This window comes from Electrona antarctica (assembly GCF_951216825.1).
Source record: "Electrona antarctica genome assembly, chromosome: 21".
Taxonomy (NCBI): domain Eukaryota; kingdom Metazoa; phylum Chordata; class Actinopteri; order Myctophiformes; family Myctophidae; genus Electrona; species Electrona antarctica.
This window is the reverse complement of record NC_136802.1, coordinates 40011360-40031217: the sequence shown is the minus strand read 5'-3', so window position 1 is coordinate 40031217 and position 19858 is coordinate 40011360. Positions and strand designations below refer to the sequence as shown.

Sequence of the window (19858 nt, the reverse complement as noted above, 5' to 3'; positions counted from 1 at the left end):
TACCTGATCTTGAGGCCTACAAAATCAGGGGAAAAAAACAAAATCAACTTGTCAACTAGTACCAACAAGGTCGACTAGTGGATTTACTTAATGCCCTAGTATGTGCATATGTTTCGTTTTGTATAAGTTTGCTCAATGTGCATGCTTATTATTGTACCGAGTGCAAAAGCATGTGCAGTGTGCATGTTGGTTGCACGTGAGCCAAGTGTGTATGAATGTATGGCACTGCGAGTATACATTTCTGCATGACAGCAGCAGTGATGTGGCCAAACGCTGTCGCGCACATCTGAAATCTGTCGCGCACAGAAACACGCTGGTGTGAAGACAAGTTCAAAGAGTTCAAAGACACACCAACAAACTCGTCTTAGTGTGTGTGTGTGTGTGTGTGTGTGTTTGTGTGTGCGCGTGTGTGTGTGTGTGTGTGTGTGTGTGTGTGTGTGTGTGTGTGTCCAATACAGTTTTTACGTTTCCTCATGCCCCCCATGTAAAGCACATTTGAGTATTCATATACCAGTCGTTCTCAACCTGTGGGTCCCCACATGATTATTTTTTTTGGGGGGGGGGGGGTCCCCAGATGACAGTGAAGTGACAATTTAAGGACTTTTAAGACTTGTATAATACCTCAAAGGATCTAAAAGAAAAAGACCATTACAAAAGTAATCAGCAAACCATGCTGGTCAAACATTGGCCAGATTGTTAAATAATATAAACAGCTAGGCTACAATTGTGAAAACAGCCGATCTACAAGTTCACAACGAGCTTGTAGATCAGCTATTTTCACAATATGTATCTGTGGAACCATTCTGTTGCTTGTCTGGGTGGGGGGTCCCCAGTTCAAATATGATTACTTTGGGGGGGTCACAGCCTGAAAAGGTTGAGAACCACTGATATAGACTACCTGAATATTCCTAAAATTGCTCGCATATACCACCTTGATATGAAATAAAAATGTTGCAACTTGTAGTGCGTAACCTTATGTAACTATTCATTGATTCACTCGTATACCAAAATCCATTTGGAAAAAAGGGGACAAAAATCACACCTGTGTGAAGTGAGGGGCGCTCACTTCGCATTATCTAACGTTTGGATAGTTGATGTCAAGGTGACGCATCTTTGCTCAGTAGTTGCTGATGTCTGCTCAGGAGGTTTGAGTGTTTGCTCAGACCGAAATTATTTTTAGAGGGAATATTGTGTACATGCATTGTCTTTGACCTACCTGTGACAAATACCTGCAACAATGAGCTCAGGGGTAATTAGTTTGTCAACTTGATTTAGGCAGACAGCTCCGCCCGCTGTCACCTACAGAATGTCATTCTGCAATGCTGTAATCCTTCACCTGAATACTGTCACCCTTCACCCATTTACCTGAATACTAGGCCATACGCATGTGAAGAACTCTGCTATTTTCAGCATGCAACCAAGTGTAAAATCAGGTATCACGGCACCACGTCATCAAGGCCTGCGTGTGCCACATTTTTACGATTTTTCAAAAATAGCAGACCTACAAGCTCGTAGCGCGCCACTCGGTGGCGCGCTATGAGCTTGTAGATCTGCTATTTTTCAATAGCTAAAGTATAACATAATGCTTAGTTAAAACACCAAAAGGGGTTAACGTTCTGGAAATGTTGGGGCAAAGGTTCATCGTTGGCTTCCAGGGAGTGTGTGTGTGTGTGTGCAAAATTTGGCATCGACCGGGTTAACGATGCCGGAGATTAGCTGTACAAAGACACACACACACATGGACGGGGTGCAAAACATATGCCTTCGACCTGGTGGAGACAATTACTTATTCTCTGTGTGTGTGTGTGTGTGTGTGTGACTGTGTGACTGTGTGTGTGTGTGTGTGTGTGTGTGTGTGTGTGTGTGTGTGTGTGTGTGTGAAGACAAAAAAAAATCATAATTGGCAAAACACTAAGATTTATAAAAAAGTTGTGAGCTTGTAGATCTGCCATTTTCAGAGTGCAACACCTGAGCGCAATCAGACTTGTCTTTATCAGTTCCACTGGATCTGTTTAGTCTATTTGGTCTTAGTCACCATAGCTTAGTTTTTATTTACTTTTTGTTTCGGTGAAAAAAGGTAGTTGACAGACATTGTTTTCGTCATAGTTTTAGTCGTTTTAGTCGCTCTGAAAGAATATATATTTAAAGATTTGTGCCGCATTTTTACGATTTTTCAAAAATACCTACAAGCCTGTAGATCTGCTATTTTTCAATAGCTAAAGTATAACATAATGCTTAGTTAAAACACCAAAAGGGGTTCCCGCCCAGAATGAATTAACACCGTTTGACAGTGGGCACTGATCCATACTGTCCATGCCCAACAGAAACAAACTTTTCAGTATTACCCGTATTGCTTCCAAGATCACCCACACTTTCTGATATGAATAATATAAGGCCCATCACAAGGTTAGCAGCACTTTCAATATCAAATGACGCTGATCATCCCCTGTATGGCTTTTTCAACCTCATGCCATCTGGACTAAAGACACGGAACCTTGCTGTGGCAAAAGGTCCGCTATAGCAGGAGTTTTGTCCTCTCGGCCATCAACCCATTTTGGCCTGACGTCGATATTTAAAAAATGTCATTTTTTCTGAAAAACCTCATGTATCTATATCAGTGGTGCTCAATATTTCATGTGGAGGTCCCCAACAATTATCTGTAATTGTCCGCCGACCCCCATCTGAAAATATGTTGTTCCAGGGACCCCCCCTTCTGAAAATATTTTGTTCCAGGGACCCCCCCATCTGAAAATAAGTTGTTCCAGGGACCCCCCCATCTGAAAATATGTTGTTCCAGGGACCCCCCCCCATCTTAAAATATGTTGTTCCAGGGACCCCCCATCTGAAAATATGTTGTTCCAGGGACCCCCCCATCTGAAAATATGTTGTTCCAGGGACCCCCCCATCTGAAAATATGTTGTTCCAGGGACCCCCCCATCTGAAAATATGTTGTTCCAGGGACCCCCCCATCTGAAAATATGTTGTTCCAGGGACCCCCCCAGAAGCAAAGATTTGAGTTAAAACGGAAACTCTGAAAGGATATATATTCAAAGATTTGAGGCACATTTTCACGATTTTTCAAAAATAGCAGACCTACAAGCTCGTAGCGCGCCACTCGGTGGCGTGCTATGAGCTTGTAGATATGTTATTTTTCAATAGCTAAAGTATAACATAATGCTTAAAACACCAAAAGGGGTTCCCGCCCAAAATGAATTAAACAAACGGCCCTGACGATGGGATGGTTCTGTGCACAGTGGGGGACCTCATGTTTACGTATTGTCTTGGCGATATGTTTTTCTTTGCTATGTGTTGTTTTGTTGTGGGTGTGTTTCAACAGACCTGTGAAGATGAATATCCTTCGGGACAAGAAAGATGATTATTATTGTTATCCAGACCCCACCCCACCCCCTCCCTCCATCCCATCATGCTCCTCCTACCTCGTCGTTGAAGGTCACCAGCGCCACTCTCCTGTGAGGGGAGCTCTGGAGCAGGGACTGTAGCGCCCTCTGGAGGGCATCCTGGATTCCCTGAAAATACAACAAGCTGTCAGTTTTAGCATTAAGATATAGCCATGGATGGACACCAAGCATTGGCTGGCAGACGTCCATTAAAATGGTATAACTCAAATATCACATCATATATAATATGATAACAGCAAGTAAAAGTGTGTGTGTGTGTGTGTGTGTGTGTGTGTGTGTGTGTGTGTGTGTGTGTGTGTGTGTGTGTGCGTGTGCGTGCGCACACGCTCACCTGTAGTCGGGATATGTAGGTTGCTGACCTCATGCTGTTGCCGGGGGTAACCTGATGATTGACAGCAATAATAATTGTGAGGTGAGAGTTATACAGGCTTCACATTGGGATCAACACGCCACTCGATTTGCCACTCCCTTTATCCCATTTTGGGCGGGAACCCCTTTTGGTGTTAGCATTATGTTATGCTTTAGCTATTGAAAAATAGCAGATCTACAAGCTTGTAGGTCTGCTATTTTTGAAAAATCGAAGAACGACTGACATAGAAACATAGCTTTTTCAGAAAACTGTCAGGATGTAGAAGACATCTTTAGAATCTGATCTCAGGTCAAAATGGGTTATGCATGTGCATACCCTCTATACGCACCTCAGTGGTGACACTCATGCTTCCAGAAATGTCGACGCAGAACACCACCACGCTATCCTCGAGGTTCTGATAGTCGCCCTCCACCGGGGTGGGCCGGTACAGCACGTCTCGGCCCCTGGGGCCCCGAAACGCGCCCAGGCGAGGGCCCAACGTGGAGGGGTCCGCAGAGCTGTCCGGAGAGAGAGTGTTCTCCCCACCGCAGAACTCACACGACCACACCTGCAGAGGAGACGAGAGGAGAGAAGAGGAGAGGAGCAACGTTGATTTCGTCGACTAAAGCTATGACGGAACATGTTCGGCGACTACCTTTTGTCACTGAAGAAAACGGAATAAAAGCTAAATAAAAACTAAGCTATGATGACTAAATCTATGACTACATATACTGACGATTTCGTCAACAAATAAAAACTAAACTAAAATGTTAGGGAGGGATTAGTGGAGAAGAGATCCGCTAGAACTAAAAGACAAGTCATTTTGTGGTTGTGTGCACTGTGACACGTTGTTAGGCTTGTAGATTGGCTATTTTCGGCACACAGCTGTGTATAAATCTGGCATTTCAACGCCATCACAGCCCGCCAAAATACATTTTAGTCACATAAATGAACTGTAGATTTAGTTGACTAAAATCTTTTTTTTACTAAAATTAAACTAAAACTAAAACATTCCATATGACTAAATTACTAAAGATTATTCAAAAGACTAAAACTAAATCAAAATTAGCTGTAATTTTTTAAAAAAAATCAACACTAGAGGAGAGGAGATACTCTCGAGTCGCGACATGGTCAGAAACAAAAGGAAGACAGAACTCCCAAAACATGCCAAGTGAAATGTATATGGGTGAATTTAAACTCACATTGATCTGTATAGAACTCACAGATGACAGGACAGCACTACATTTCCCACAATTCACCGGGCGCTGACAACTCTGGAGACACGAGGCTGAGCATTGGAAGAAGAGTGGACCAAAAGTCGGTATGCATAGTGGTAACAGGTACGGTCGCCCCTTTTCCATCTCGCCCCACTACTCTACCTAGCTGTAAATAACAAACATAATTCATGTTGGTGATTATATAAAAAGGTATTATCATATTAATTTATCATTGTTAAGTTCACTCTGTACATCCACGGGCATAATAGCATGATGATGCCATTACAAAACATGGGCTACATGGAAGAAATGTGTTTAATAAAACAAAATTAACTATAGAAGGTCCTAAATTAACTTAATTAAGCTGTCACCATCTCTGTGTCATGTTATTCTTTCTTAATTTGACAGAAATACTAAATTAACTGTTAACTACGTTAACTACATTAAAACACTTCGTGGGGGCGAGTTGGTAAAGGGGCAAGTCGTTTGGTATTCTGTATAGTGTGGGCGTGTGTGTGTGTGTGTGTGTGTGTGTGTGTGTGTGTGTGTGTGTGTGTGTGTGTGTGTGTGTGTGGAAGAGAAGTGACCATTTTGGAAGTGGCATGTACATTTTGCATTCCTTACCAATGTCTTAGGATGCTATTATACAGCTTGATTACAAATGTAAACTGCTTGTGTTCATAGTTGGAAGCCTCGGTAATGTCCATACATCAGTTGTGAGAGCTATAAGGGATTGGCAACATTCTGTTCAGTGTCTGTGATAATTGGCAGTCGACTCTCCATAATACATGTATATGGAGGAGGCCATGCTTCCTGTACTCGTGATCTTTATCTTGAAGCACTCGTTGAGTTTTCCAAGTTTGTGCATCTGCTAATGTCTTTGTCCAATCATTTCTTGTGAAATGTGAACGGAAATAAAGATGTTAAATGTGTGTGTGTGTGTGTGTGTGTGTCTGTGTCTCTCGCACCTTTGCTGATGTCCACCAGTGTTCCAACACTGAGGGAGACCACGTTCACGTTGGCCCTCAGCCTGCTCTGACCTTGACCTTCATAGACGAATAGATGCATGGAGGGAACATCAGAATGCAAGGCTGACGGCCGGGTGTGAATGTGGAACCGCCATTCAAATGATTCAAATAGACCATGTGGATGCAAGCAGGCATTTTACACCCAAATAACTAGAGATGCATAAGATTATTTTTGTCCCTCTTTATATAAGTTGGACACTTACTACTGCCACCACTCACCAGTAACAATATATTAGAACATTGGGTCCCAACCCTTTTATACTGAAGTACCACCTCAGTAAACATTTGGCTCTCCAAGTACATAATAAATGATGTTAAAATACAGGAGCGTATACCATGCCCTTTTAGTTCCATTCCTACGCCGATAATGCTGCTGCTCTGACAAAACTCTGTCTAATCACTAATCAGCACATCTGATGATATTTCTAATGTGATTCGTTCGTTCTCAGATCTTCTATTAACGGCTAGGTGTGCTGTCATGCTCATTTCAGCACGGTGTGCGCCACCAAGTGGCGCGCTACGAGCTTGTAGGTCTGCTATTTTAAAAAAATCGAAGAACGGCTGACATAGAAACATAGCTTTTTCAGAAAACTGTCAGGATGTGGAAGACATTTTTAGAATCTGATCTCAGGTCAAAATGGGTTAACTCAGACAGACAGACAGACAGACAGACAGACAGACACTCGCTCACCTTCTATAGGTAGAGGAGAAACGATGGAGGAGTGCAGAGGAGGTGCGGATGGTGCAGGAGGGGGTGGTGGTCTGAAGGAGGGCGGAGGAGGGATAGTGCTGGTGGAGGTTCGGCACGCTTGCTTCTGGGGATGTATGTGTCGAGGAGGGGGCAGAGGTGGAGGGCCAATCCTTGGCTCTGGACAAACAAAGCAAAGACTTGTCGACTTACTTTGACAGGTTTACCACCTGCGTTCCTGTATATTACATTTGATATTTAACTATAGTTAATAGTTAACAGTATAACATAAGCACAGCATATGATGAACCAAGTATGTTGCAACCAGCGTGCGTGCATGCATGTGTGTGTGTGTGTGTGTGTGTGGCGGGCACTGGTCTAGTAATGGAAAAAATGTAGGCACATTCAGTCGTCTTCCAGTAATAAGAATTGCATTGTGGTTTGCACTATGTATGGTGTGTGTGTGTGTGTGTGTGTGTGTATGGTGTGTGTGTGTATGTGTGTATGGTGTGTGTTTTCACACCTTCCTACGCTATCTGAATTTTCTGTCCATCATTCTTAAGCATGCCTACCACACACACACACACACACACACACACACACACACACACACACACACACACACACACACACACACACACACACACACACACACACACACACACACACACACACACACACACACACACACACACACACACACACACACACACACACAGAGAGAGAGAGAGTTACCCGCTTGATTCACAACAGTCGTTCTGTTGTCATAAGTATGCTCATTCACAGACCGTCTGGGACAAACACTGGTGTATGCTGGGAAAAAAGGAGTTTGTTGTTAACTCAGCTTATCACACAAAGTGTTAATAATAATATTATTATACTTCATTGGCCCCCTCAGGGATATTCATCTTCACAGTCTGTTCCCACAAAAAAAACAACACATACCGGTAACCAATAGCACAACATCCTAACAAATGACATGAAGTCCCCACTACACACAGAACCGTCATATTGACGAGGCAGTTCATTTACTGTAGCAATGGCTGAAGGGACTCAAATCCCTTCAGCCTTCAGGATTTCAAATTCAAAAACGGCAAAAGTAGGAGATCTACAAGATCGAAACGTGTCGCTTCACGCCACGTTTTGAGTCTGCCGGCCTGCTACTTTTGAGTGACGCTCAAGTTTAGTAGGGCGTACTGTACGTTCGGTTCATTTATGAAAAAACACAAAAAGTGACAATATGGAGATAAGAGGTTTCTGCCCAGCAGGATATTGTATAAAGGGAAGTGATCTTATGAATACATTATGACTCTGGGATAGATACAGTACCTGCATTAATGCTCTCAGCACTCCAGTTACACACGACATGACTACAGGCAAACTCCATCTGATAGAGAGACAGAGAGAGAGAGAGAGAGAGAGAGAGAATCAAACTATGACTATTTTCTAGGCCAATTGATATGGCGGGCCAGATAACAACCAATGGCTAATTTCGCGACTAGAACATGCGACAAAAACCTAAATAAATTGCCTAAAAAAAAGAAAATTGCTATAATAATTATTGCTATAAACATGAATGAATTAATGTGTGTGTGTGGTGTGATAGTAGTCTGTGTAATCAAATGGTACAGGTGGTAAATGGTGCATTTATATAGCGCCTTTATCCAAGGCGCTTTAGATAGATAGTGCATTACATTACAACCATGCAAGGGTTCAGTGTCTTGCTCAAGGACACTTCGACACTAACTCTGGGGGAGCCCGGGTTCGAACTGGCAACCTTGTGGTTACCATCCGGCCACTCTACCCCTGAACCACTGCCGCCCTGCCGTGCAGATATGTGGCACTTAGAGGATATATTTAGTTCCAGATCAAAAAGTTACACAAAATAAGAAGAAAATTGTGTCTGGAGGTGAACAGACCTCAGTCCTTTTCGACCGAGAGCTCTTTCATGGTTCAAGGTCTCTTCAATGAGAGACAGAGAGGAAGAACGGAACAGTGAGATCAACACACCAAAAAGAAACATCCTGGTGGTTTGCTCTGCCTTGCTGGCGTGAACATATTATGAGTAACAATAATCTTTTGACGGCCCGTGTGCATATATTTCCTATATGCGAAACTACATAATGTGGTAAACATTATGTAACGAAAACACTAGGGCTGCAAGCGTTAATCCAACTTGTGGATTTACGGTAACAGGATTAATCGATTTAATGAAATGATCAATACTGGGCCCCCGAAATGAGTTACATCTGCTTAGTTTGGCCATTTAAGAACTATTTTTTATAATGTAGGTCAGAAAATTCATTGAAATGCTGGCCATGCATGTGGTTCTGGCCATAATGGTAGTACAGAATCTGTGCATTACAATGTTAGGTATCAAAAAAGGCAATTATAACAGAAGTGAAAGGGACCAGTAAAACTCATTAGTCAACACAGTTTACAGTATATGGACCCGTCTATCACACACGTACACACGTATAGACGTCTATAACACAAGTCTTTTCCTACTTACCGCATTTCAGATGATCAGTCTCAATTTGAATGTCAGCTCTCAGAGAATCTGAAATTCTTGGATCCACACCCTATGGCACACACGCACACACACACAAAACACACTACAACAGTGATCGTTTACCGTTGGCGTGGTCTCTGTACTGTAGTACCATCTGTACTGTAGTCTCTCTCTCTCTCTCTCTCTGTTTCTGAGGTGTGTGTGTGTGTGTTCAAAGTCTGATGTGTCAGGAAGCTATGAGAGATCAAAGGTCGGTGAGACTTGCGAGAAACGAGAGAGAAACTAAAGTCAGAGTAGCGAGAAGAGAGAGGAATCGTGGAAAAAGAGCAGATGTGTGTTGTAATAAAAGTGTGACATTGAGATGTAGATTTGCACATTGCGGAAAATATGCAAAGATGAGAGAAATGGATAGCAGTGACTCAAAACAATGTATGTGGGTGCATGGGTTTTTTTTTTTGGTTTTTTTTTACCAACTAAACATGTAGGTTTGTGGACAGGTGTGTGTGTGTGTGTGGGGGGGGGGGGGGGGTCTAGAGTTGACAAAACACATTTCATAGTGACATTTATTTTATTAGACATAATTACATTCATGGGTTTGTTTTTCTATCAAAGAATGGTCTCTTAAAATAGGTATTAATGAATGTTATGGAAGTGTTAACTACTCAAGTATTCTCCCGTTCAGTGTCTTGATATGCGAGTACAAATGCCCTCATCGGTACAATTTGTGTAGAACTGCAATAACGACTATTTTACAAATACATTAGCAAATTAGATTCATGTAAATGTTCATCAGAATTGATCTGAACACAGTGATGGCTTCGTGGCTGATTTTACACTTGGCTGCATGCTGAAAATAGCCGATCTACAAGCTCAGCGCGTCGCAGCCCCAATGCATATTGTGAGGGCCAATTCATACTATTTTACAGCCGAAAAAAGGTCGGTTCTACAATGTGATGTGACATCATTCGAATCGTCCTAAAATCGGCGCTTTGGTGCCACTGAAATGTTCTGACGAGGCGAAATCATTTCGGCACTACAGCGGTATTTCCTCATTCATTCAGCCCATCTTCGAGTTCATTTTGTCAGCCATGAAGCCAAGGAAACCACTGCCATATATCAATAGTTAGATGATTACAATTAATACTGTTTGTCCAACAATCTATAGCCACCAGTAATATGTGAAATTGTGAATATGAACTGATTCCTATGTTAACCCATTTTGGGCGGGAACCCCTTTTGGTGTTAGCATTATGTTATGCTTTAGCTATTGAAAAATAGCAGATCTACAAGCTCATAGCGGGCCACCGAGTGGCGTGCTACGAGCTTGTAGGTCTGCTATTTTTGAAAAATCGAAGAACCACTGTCATAGAAACATAGCTTTTTCAGAAAACAAGGACACCGGTGGAGGAGACAAGCCAATTTCCAAGTGCTTGTGGCCGGGAGGCGACCTCCGCAGAGCGGGCTGCAGACAGTGTTGTCAGAGCTGCTGCTCTCCTCTCCTCCTCTCACACCCGTTCTCAACTTGTCAACAATAAGACGTCATCGGGGTGACATCAATACTGCCCTCGCTGCGCCCATCACTTCACACGTGTGTGATTTGTATTAGTCAGTGAAATAAGGTAGTCGACGAACAATTTTCGTCATAGCTTTAGTCGACGACATCAACGACTTCAATATCCCATTCTTAACCGTCACAGTTACAGTTATTTATGTCTGCTACCAAAGCTCAACTTACAGCATACAGTAAGTACATCAACACTGACCCAGCATTAACCTCTTAAACCCCAGGGGGGTCCAGGGAGGAAATACGCAACAGCGGAGTTGGAACTGGAGACCAATTGGGTCTCCATTGCCAGTATGTATTGCCATATAGGTGAGGGCATATATGAAAAAAAGGCACCTTACCCTAAAAAAATTGCAACAGAAGGTTTCTCAACTGTTTTGTGTAGTATTAGGTGTCCTTAATAACATACTAAAAGTTTACCAAAGTTTGACCATGCGAAAGGTGTTATTTTAGCATAATATGCATAATATGCCCATAACATCCTATATAAGGCAAAAAAGTCCAAATGTCATCATTCTTTAAGTAACATGTGACATATGAAACTAGGGTGTTTGCATGATTCTGAATCCATTCCAAGCATTAGTTTTGCACAAAAAACACTCCTTGGGAGGAAAACGGCCACACAAACGTGATGAGGTCAGCACATTTGGTCAAGTGGATATGGCCTAATTTAGCCCAAGGAGTGTTTTTTGTGCAAAACTAATGCTTGGAATGGATTCAGAATCATGCAAACACCCTAGTTTCATATGTCACATGTTACTTAAAGAATGATGAAATTTGGACTTTTTTGCCTTATATAGGATGTTATGGGCATATTATGCATATTATGCTAAAATAACACCTTTCGCATGGTCAAACTTTGGTAAACTTTTAGTATGTTATTAAGGACACCTAATACTACACAAAACAGTTGAGAAACCTTCTGTTGCAATTTTTTTGGGGTCAAACCATAATTGCACCTGTCTAATATATCAGTGGTTCTCAACCAGTGGTCCTTGAGGGTGTCCCAGGTGGTCCCCAGCTAGCATAAGGATGGAGAGTTGGTAACTAAATAGACCCGTATTAGATCTTGAGTGTAAAATGAAACCAAATGGACCCATCAGGTTTCATTATACTCTCTCAAGATTGCAGTCTGCAGTAATTATCTGTGCAATTAGAGAATGTAGAAGAATTGTTATTTTGATCAACGTTTGCCTGTTGTCTTTCCTATGGTACCACATCAATATCAATACAGCATGGAATTGTGGACAAAATCTTATTAACAAAATATTCTAAATGTTGGGGTCTGAGAGGCTAAATCTCATCAAATGTGACCAGATTTGACTGAGAGACTGCCATCGCGCAAATTACAGCTTTTCACCAGAGGAGAAAAACTTTTATTTTATTTTATTTTTCAAAATGAGTTAATAGCACAGGCAGACTCTTCACATACTAGAGCATGTCTGAAATAAGTGAGAGAGCTGAAATCGACATGTAAATATGAAATAAATGTAGCTAGGTGTAATGTTAGAGACTACAGAAGTGAATCTTTCAAGCTTGTTTTCTCAACTCGCTGTTTTCTGCAAGACATTACTCTATAAGCCATATCTCCAAAACTGGTGGGTCAAACTGAACAACCAATAATGTCAATTTGAAGCTATGATTCCCTGCTTTCATATGACATGAAAAAACGAAAATTCAAAAAAATCCAATGGCAGTCCCTCAGTCAAATTTAGTCACAAATGGTGGTCCGTGGCTCAAATGCCGAAACAATGACGGAGCTTGATATGAAAAGAGTTGAAAAACACTGCCATATATCAATAGTTAGATGATAAACAATTAATACTGTTTGTCCAACAATCTATAGCCACCAGTAATATGTGAAATTGTGAATATGAACTGATTCCTATGTTAACCCATTTAGGCCTGATGTCGAAATTTAAAAAAACTGTTTTCTGAAATACCTCATGTTTCTGTATCAGTGGTGCTCAATATTTCATGTCAAGGACCCCAAAAAATATATGCAATTGGCCGCCGACCCCCCATCTGAAAATATGCTGTTCCAGGAACCCCTCAGAAGCAAAGATTTGAGTTAAAAACTGTTCGCTCTGAAAGAATATATATTCAAAGATTTGTGCCACATTTTCATGATTTTTCAAAAAATAGCAGACCTACAAGCTCGTAGCGCGGCACCCGGTGGCGCGCTATGAGCTTGTAGATCTGCTATTTTTCAATAGCTAAATTAAAACGTAATGTTTTAAAACACCAAATGGGGTTCCCGCCCAAAATGGGTCAACAGATTTCATCCAAACTAGCTAGCTGATCCCATACAGCCCCCGTGGGTTGCTATGGTTACTTCTGCCCGCCAAGTGACACCAGCACCGCTCTGAAGACGGCGGCCACCGCCACGGCGCCCGGGTCTGGGAGGGTCACCCGCTCCGCGGCGATGTAGCTGGCTCGCCCCGCCCTGGCTGTGAGGTCACGGGTGGACTCCGCCCCCAACTCTGCTCTCTGGGGAGTGAGACATGTACAGTACAACAGAGTCGTGACTTTTTCTTAACCACTTTTTAACCCATTCTGGGCCTTTTGGTGTTTTAACTACGCATGTTGTTATACTTTAGCTATTGAAAAATAGCAGATCTACAAGCTCATAGCGCGCCACCGAGTGGCGCGCTATGAGCTTGTAGGTCTGCTATTTTTGAAAATCGTAAAAATGCGGCACAAATCTTTGAATATATATTCTTTCAGAAGACCTTTTTTTATTTATTTTTTGACGCCAGGTCAAAATGGGTTAAGCAATCACGTTGCACAGATGAACCGTACATCATCCTACGAGAGGATGTGACGTATGTTGTATGCATGTGATTATATATTTCAAAACAACACAACACATACTGTATTCTATTGGGTTGCATTTGAGACAGGTGACAGGTGAAAGGGAAAAAAGCATCATAAAGTGTCTTATGTAAGGTGTTGGAGAGACCACAAGCTGCCAGAACACCTTCGGTGCACTTGGAATAGATTAGATTAGTCTTGGAAAAGTGAAACAAGTTATGGAACACACCATTCAAACAAAGCATATTCCCTGCTTTGGTGGAGAGCGCTGTTTAACAGTCAACACCTCAGTGTGTTCAATTGGGTTGAGATCTGGTGATCTGGTCCGATTTTTCAAAAATCTCTTTCAGAGTGAACGTTTTTAACTCATATCTTTCCTTCTGGAAGGTCCCTGAAACAACATATTTTCAGATGGGGGTCGGCGGCCAATTACATATAATTTTGGGAGTCCTTGACATGGAAATGTTTTGAGAACGACTGACATAGAAACATGTGTTTTTTCAGAAAACTGAGTCATCTGACCACATCCTTTAATTCTACAGACCAGCGCCTATGTTTTTTTGCACTACTGTCGACGTGTATTTCTCTTTGAAATGACCGTAGGTGTTTAATTGTGCATTGAAACCCTGCCAGAACATCCCTGCCTGTGTAGTTGTTATCTGATCGATCACTGCGTTGATATTATCATTTCTCAGTCACCCGAGGAAGAGTTAGAAATCACACTAATGCGCACGCATCACTGTCATTGAATGAGTGCTTTCAACTTCAACCACAATTTTCCAACCCCAATAGTTCCCATAATTCTAAATGCAGATGTCACTTAACCCATTAACAAATGTGGCGTTGGCGATTCAAAACTAGCAGATGTACAAGCTCACAAGCTTGAACAAGTGTTGAATAATTTTGAATTATTGTTAAAAGTTTGAGGACTACTGATTTTGAAGGCATTTGTAGAATCGGCCTCAGGTCTTAAAGTGGTTAACTTGTCTTCTGCGTTTAGATGGTCAAACCTACCTCCACAGCAGTTTGCAGTATCACAAGTTCGCCACCAGGTGGTACTGTGGTTACTTTCATCAGCTCGTCCACTGCAGGGCACAGAGCATCCAACTGATGGGAGGAGAGAAAGAGAGACTTGATCTCAATGTCCACTGTGCGTGAAGCTTACTGAAACATGAATGGAAGTAGTAATGTTTTGGATCAAATCAGATGAAAACACATGTGTAAATGATCATCACGCCATCATAGATCAAACAGCTACACACGGTTCGATCCCGGCTCTGCCCATGGGTTAGAGGGGAAGTGAGCTTGAGGCGTTATTATGGATCCCACTGCAGTTCTAGGAAAGCCCCGGCTGTGATTGGCCAGTAGTCGCTGTGATTGACATTTCTCGTTTTTGCAACTATGTCTAAACCTAACCCTAAACCTAACCTCAGTAAAACTATGTCTAAACCTAACCTTAACCCTAACCTCAGTAAAACTATGTCTAAACCTAACCCTAACCTCAGTAAAACTATGTCTAAACTTAACCCTAACCTCAGTAAAACTATGTCTAAACCTAACCCTAAACCTAACCTCAGTAAAACCATGTCTAACCTAACCTTAACCCTAACCAGTAAATCAGTAAAACTATGCCTGCCCGCGAGCCAATCAGACACATGGTAAGGCGGAACATTGGTGGGATTCATAATCACGCGTCCTGCAGACACTGGAGTCCTAATTGCTGCCGATAAGCAGGTTGGTGCCTTGCATGGTTTCCGCCGCCGTCCACATGTGAATGTGTGTGTGTGAATGAAATTAGTGATGCACCGAATATTCGGCCGCAGAAAATATTCGGCAGAAAATGGCTAAAAATGCATTTTCGGCCTATTCAGTTTCGGCCTGAATAGGCAGAAAATATATCATCGAATAGTGTATGCATTTAATGCATTCAAAAGAGCTGAATAAATGTGTTATGGACCCATAATAGTGATTATTATTTAAGTTAAGTTTTGCCATAACCATTTCTTTTGCCATAAATCAGGATATTCGGTTTTCGGTCAACTGTTTCCTATATTCGGTATTCGGCCAAGAATTTCCCTTTCGGTGCATCCCTAAATGAAATACACATTTGCATTATGGCCCTTTATAAATACACCATTCATTCATTCACTCATTTTGATTGGAATTTGACTGAAATATTGGCTGAAACAACAACACGTGTAAACACTAAATGAATATGCAGGAGGTAAGTAAGTAAGAGTGGATTTACTGATCTCTTACCATTGTTCTGTCTCCAGGGTCTGCACCACCATATCTGAAAGACACGAGGTCCGTGTCATTTACCCATTACAACCGGGTTACTGGGAAAGCATCTGTGTCATTTTCATTTAGAAAATAGCAGATGTACAAGCTCAGAGCGCTTGTGCATCTGCGATCGTTGAACATTTTTGAAAAGTCTTTAAAGTGTGAGAACTACTGATTTAGAAGGCATTCGTAGATTCGCTCTCATGTCTTAATGGGTTAAACACAGACAGACAAGACACATTTGTACTACACTTGTGAGAGAAAAACAAACTGCAAAGGCAGAAAACTTGCAACATTCCAAATGAGAAGACTAGTCTCATAGGTGCAAGGCTCAAAGGTACAAATTGGAATAAAGGAATAGCCAAAACACCCTTTTCACATGGTTTATTTACCTCTGACGGACAACGCGGTTCACCCAGATGGGCCTTCCTCAGCGTTGGCTGAAACGTGTCCGTTGTCCGTCGAGGTAAATAAACCATGTGAAAAGGACATTTCTGTGTGTGTGTGTGTGTGTGCTGGCTATTCCTTTGTCCCTACTATACTATACTATACTATACTATACTATACTATACTATACTATACTATCTATTATACAATTGAAAAGGTGTGCCCAAAACGCTGTTCCCAGGACAGGAACAAAAGGCACCAGCTACTACGTCACTGACACACTGCAACACACACTGCAACAACCCACTAAACACACTAACACGTCACAGACTTACCCTCCGCGTCGACCCACGGCTATCTCCTCATGTCGCGCAGCACGGCCACACTCCACATCACGCGCGTAAAAATTGTCATTGCACTGCCACTAAAGCCGGCTCCCGTCCACACTCGCAAACAATATCAATATAAATAATAAACACAAACACGCCACAAGCACCGACACCCCCGCCTAATTTGTTGCCACGTCTATGAAAACAAGCCCAGAAAAAATGCCATTCAACACGCTACTTACAACTCGCTTACAATTCGCGGACCTGGCAACACTGCATCCCGTGATTCCACTCTTTTCATTGGCTGCGCCGCCAACATTGTCAAACATTGTTGCCACGTCTATGTAAACAAGGCCGCAAACCCTGACTTCCTACAGCCTACAGCCTATACTTTCACACACTACCACTCGCTTACAATACGTGGACCTGGCAACACTACATCAGCCCTTCCCAATGGCTCAAAACCCCACCACGTGACCCACGTGTGTTTCGTGTTACCTTTCACACTTCCGGAAACAATACCGGAAGTTACACGGTACACACACACACACGCACACACACACACACACACACACACACACACACGCACACACGCACACACGTGCGTGCGCGCGCACACACACACACACACACACACACACACAGTGTACAGCCTGCCGGAAACCAAAAGTAGAAGAAGACGAAGAACAACAACACAGGTTCTACACTGATTCTAACTTGGATGGAGAGCGCCGCGATTACATACACAGTTACACTCATGCAAACACGACCGCGTCGACACCTGGCGTGGTACAATCGGGACGAACCGACGCGCATATATATGGATAACAACAACAACACTACACGCAGCAACAACGCGCTGCAACACAACACGTAAGTCACGTATGTAACTATGGTTCTATGAATCCTGGATGACTGCTTAACACTGGATGATTGGCGTCCAGTGTTAAGCACTGACTCTGGCAGTCAGTAAGGCTGAAATAGAACAGCTGTGTACAACGCAGTGTCACTGCAGACACGTGTGTGTGTGTGGTGTGTGCGTGCGTGCGTGCGCGCGGGGGGGGGGAATTTGGATCGCCTCGCGATGCAGCTGAAATGGCACACACACACACACACACACACGCCACAAAACGCTAATAATAATAACAATAATACACAATTAGAACACTACACTAATCATAACAACAGTACAGCACAGTACAGTACACATGAGTACAGTACAGAAAGAAAGCTCACATCAGAATATTAATCCATGTAATAATAATCATAATAATAAAACATAATAACACAACACTAATAACTATAATATCAACAGTACAGAGAACAGTACAGTACATCAGAATATTAATCCATGTAATAATAATAATAACAATAAATAAGCACACAACACTAATAACAGTACAGAGAACAGTACAGTACACATGAGTACAGTACAGTACAGTATACTGTTCCTGCGCCTTGCCATGCTCTCTTTCAATCATAATAATAATAATAAATAACAACACTACACTAATAACAACAATAATATCAACAATACAGCGAACACTACAGTACACATGAGTACAGTACAGTACAGAAAGAAAGCTCACATCAGAATATTAATCCATGTAATAATAATAATAATAATAATAATAAATAATAACACAACACTACTAACTATAATATCAACAGTACAGAGAACAGTACAGTACAGTACATCAGAATATTAATCCATGTAATAATAATAATAATAAAAAAACACTAATACAACAGTACAGAGAACAGTACAGTACAGTACACATGACTACAGTACAGTACAAACACTTACAGTACAGTACAGTACAGTATACTGTTCCTGCGCCTTGCCATGCTCGCTTTCATACGCACATACACAAAACCAAACAGGGCCACTCAGCCAGCTTGGCAACTTTGCGCTTTCCAAGCAAATGCATAAATGAAAACATCATGGGTTGCCATTGCCTTCTTCCCATTTGCGACGCATCGCGTTAGGATGAGCGGGCCGAAGGCCCGCGAAATTCTAGTACTATACATAAAACAACCATTTCTCTCATTCTACTATACGTGTGTGGCCCTCTCGAGCATAGCAATACGAGCACAGACACAACCTCATTCTTTCTCAGCGAAGAACCAAAACAAAAAAAAACGGTGCGACACCTTTCACGCTTTCACCAGTCGTACCTCCTCATGGCCTGCGTCCCAGCATGCATTGCGTTGGCCCAGGCTGCAGCGTTGCTCCGCCCCTCAGTGAGATGACCAGCTGCTGCTGTCAGGAAGAGACTGTACAACTGAAGAGAGAGAGAGAGAGATAATGTATGTATGTGTATATTGTATTTGTATTGCAATGTACTGTACTGTGTACTGTACACATGGATTAAAGCAATTTTCTATTTGACAACATTTGCATGGCCAAGTCCTACTATTATGCGACTTGTGAAACAGTGTGAAAGGAGCCCTCCCAACACTAGTGCCGTTTACTAAACAATAACAAAACGTGTACAAATATGATGTTTTAGTAAGTATATTGTCCCTGCTGTTCTACAGTACATACTGTCAAAGTGCCAACCAGCTGAAAGAAATCACAGACTGAGGCTTTAACTGTTGCTGGTATCTAAGACCATATATGGAAGATGCTTCTGAACATGTTGCTAGTTTGACCACTTCAAATGCTTTCATCTTAAAATAATAAGCGGAAATAGCCTATCGGCTTTTGGGCGGGAACCCCTTTTGGTGTTTTAAACATTATGTTATAATTTAGCTATTGAAAAATAGCAGATCTACAAGCTCGAGTGGCGCGCTACGAGCTTGTAGGTCTGCTATTTTTGAAAAATCGTGAAAATATTTATTTCAGAAAACTGGAGGCTTTAGAAGATTTTTAGTTTTTAATGTTGAGGTCAGGCCTAAATGGGTTATCATGCTTCCATAGATAGAAGACATGTAATGCTGGCTTCTATGGAGTCCAAATGACTGAAATCAGTCGTGGCGACTGAGAACTTTAACCCGTGACTGGACAGTATGACAGTACAAGCATTTACCCACACAGCCTATCATCTACTCACTGCTCCCGATGACCCGCCCATCTTCTCCTCCACCAATCCAGCGAGGACAAACAGCAGTTTCCCCGGGCAACCAGGTACCACGTGACTCTGGAGCCACTCCTGAATAGCTGAGAGGAATTCATTTCAAGTAACAGTTAACACATTGTGTGCCCTTTCAACATTTTCAAAATAGTGACCCAGGGTGCCCAATGTTATTTTTGACATTTTATTCA

General features: G+C 42.1%; 2 protein-coding genes across 5 annotated transcripts in view; both read right to left on the bottom strand.

Moving 5' to 3' along the window:
• The window catches only part of LOC306914099 (circularly permutated Ras protein 1), a 29533-nt gene extending 20252 nt beyond the window's left edge, over positions 1-9281 (bottom strand). The window contains exons 1-9 of one of the 2 annotated variants that reach the window (XM_079491007.1): positions 9214-9281; positions 8031-8088; positions 7437-7514; positions 6705-6881; positions 5954-6031; positions 4971-5056; positions 4118-4336; positions 3751-3801; positions 3438-3527 (exon numbers count right to left, since the gene is read on the bottom strand). In XM_079491007.1, the coding sequence (XP_079347133.1) occupies positions 3438-3527; positions 3751-3801; positions 4118-4336; positions 4971-5056; positions 5954-6031; positions 6705-6881; positions 7437-7514; positions 8031-8088 (837 nt within the window). In that variant the 5' untranslated portion in view covers positions 9214-9281. The remainder of the gene's footprint in view (positions 1-3437; positions 3528-3750; positions 3802-4117; positions 4337-4970; positions 5057-5953; positions 6032-6704; positions 6882-7436; positions 7515-8030; positions 8089-9213) is intronic. The other variant, XM_079491008.1, reaches the window with a different exon arrangement.
• Positions 9282-12729: 3448 nt separating this feature from the next.
• Positions 12730-19858, bottom strand: part of tkfc (triokinase/FMN cyclase) — a 106989-nt gene continuing 99860 nt past the window's right edge. For 2 of the 3 annotated variants that reach the window (XM_079491010.1, XM_079491009.1), the window contains exons 13-17: positions 19647-19753; positions 18769-18875; positions 15851-15884; positions 14606-14698; positions 12730-13267 (exon numbers count right to left, since the gene is read on the bottom strand). In XM_079491010.1, coding sequence (XP_079347136.1) covers positions 13109-13267; positions 14606-14698; positions 15851-15884; positions 18769-18875; positions 19647-19753 — 500 coding nt within the window. In that variant the 3' untranslated portion in view covers positions 12730-13108. The remainder of the gene's footprint in view (positions 13268-14605; positions 14699-15850; positions 15885-18768; positions 18876-19646; positions 19754-19858) is intronic. The other variant, XR_013788644.1, reaches the window with a different exon arrangement.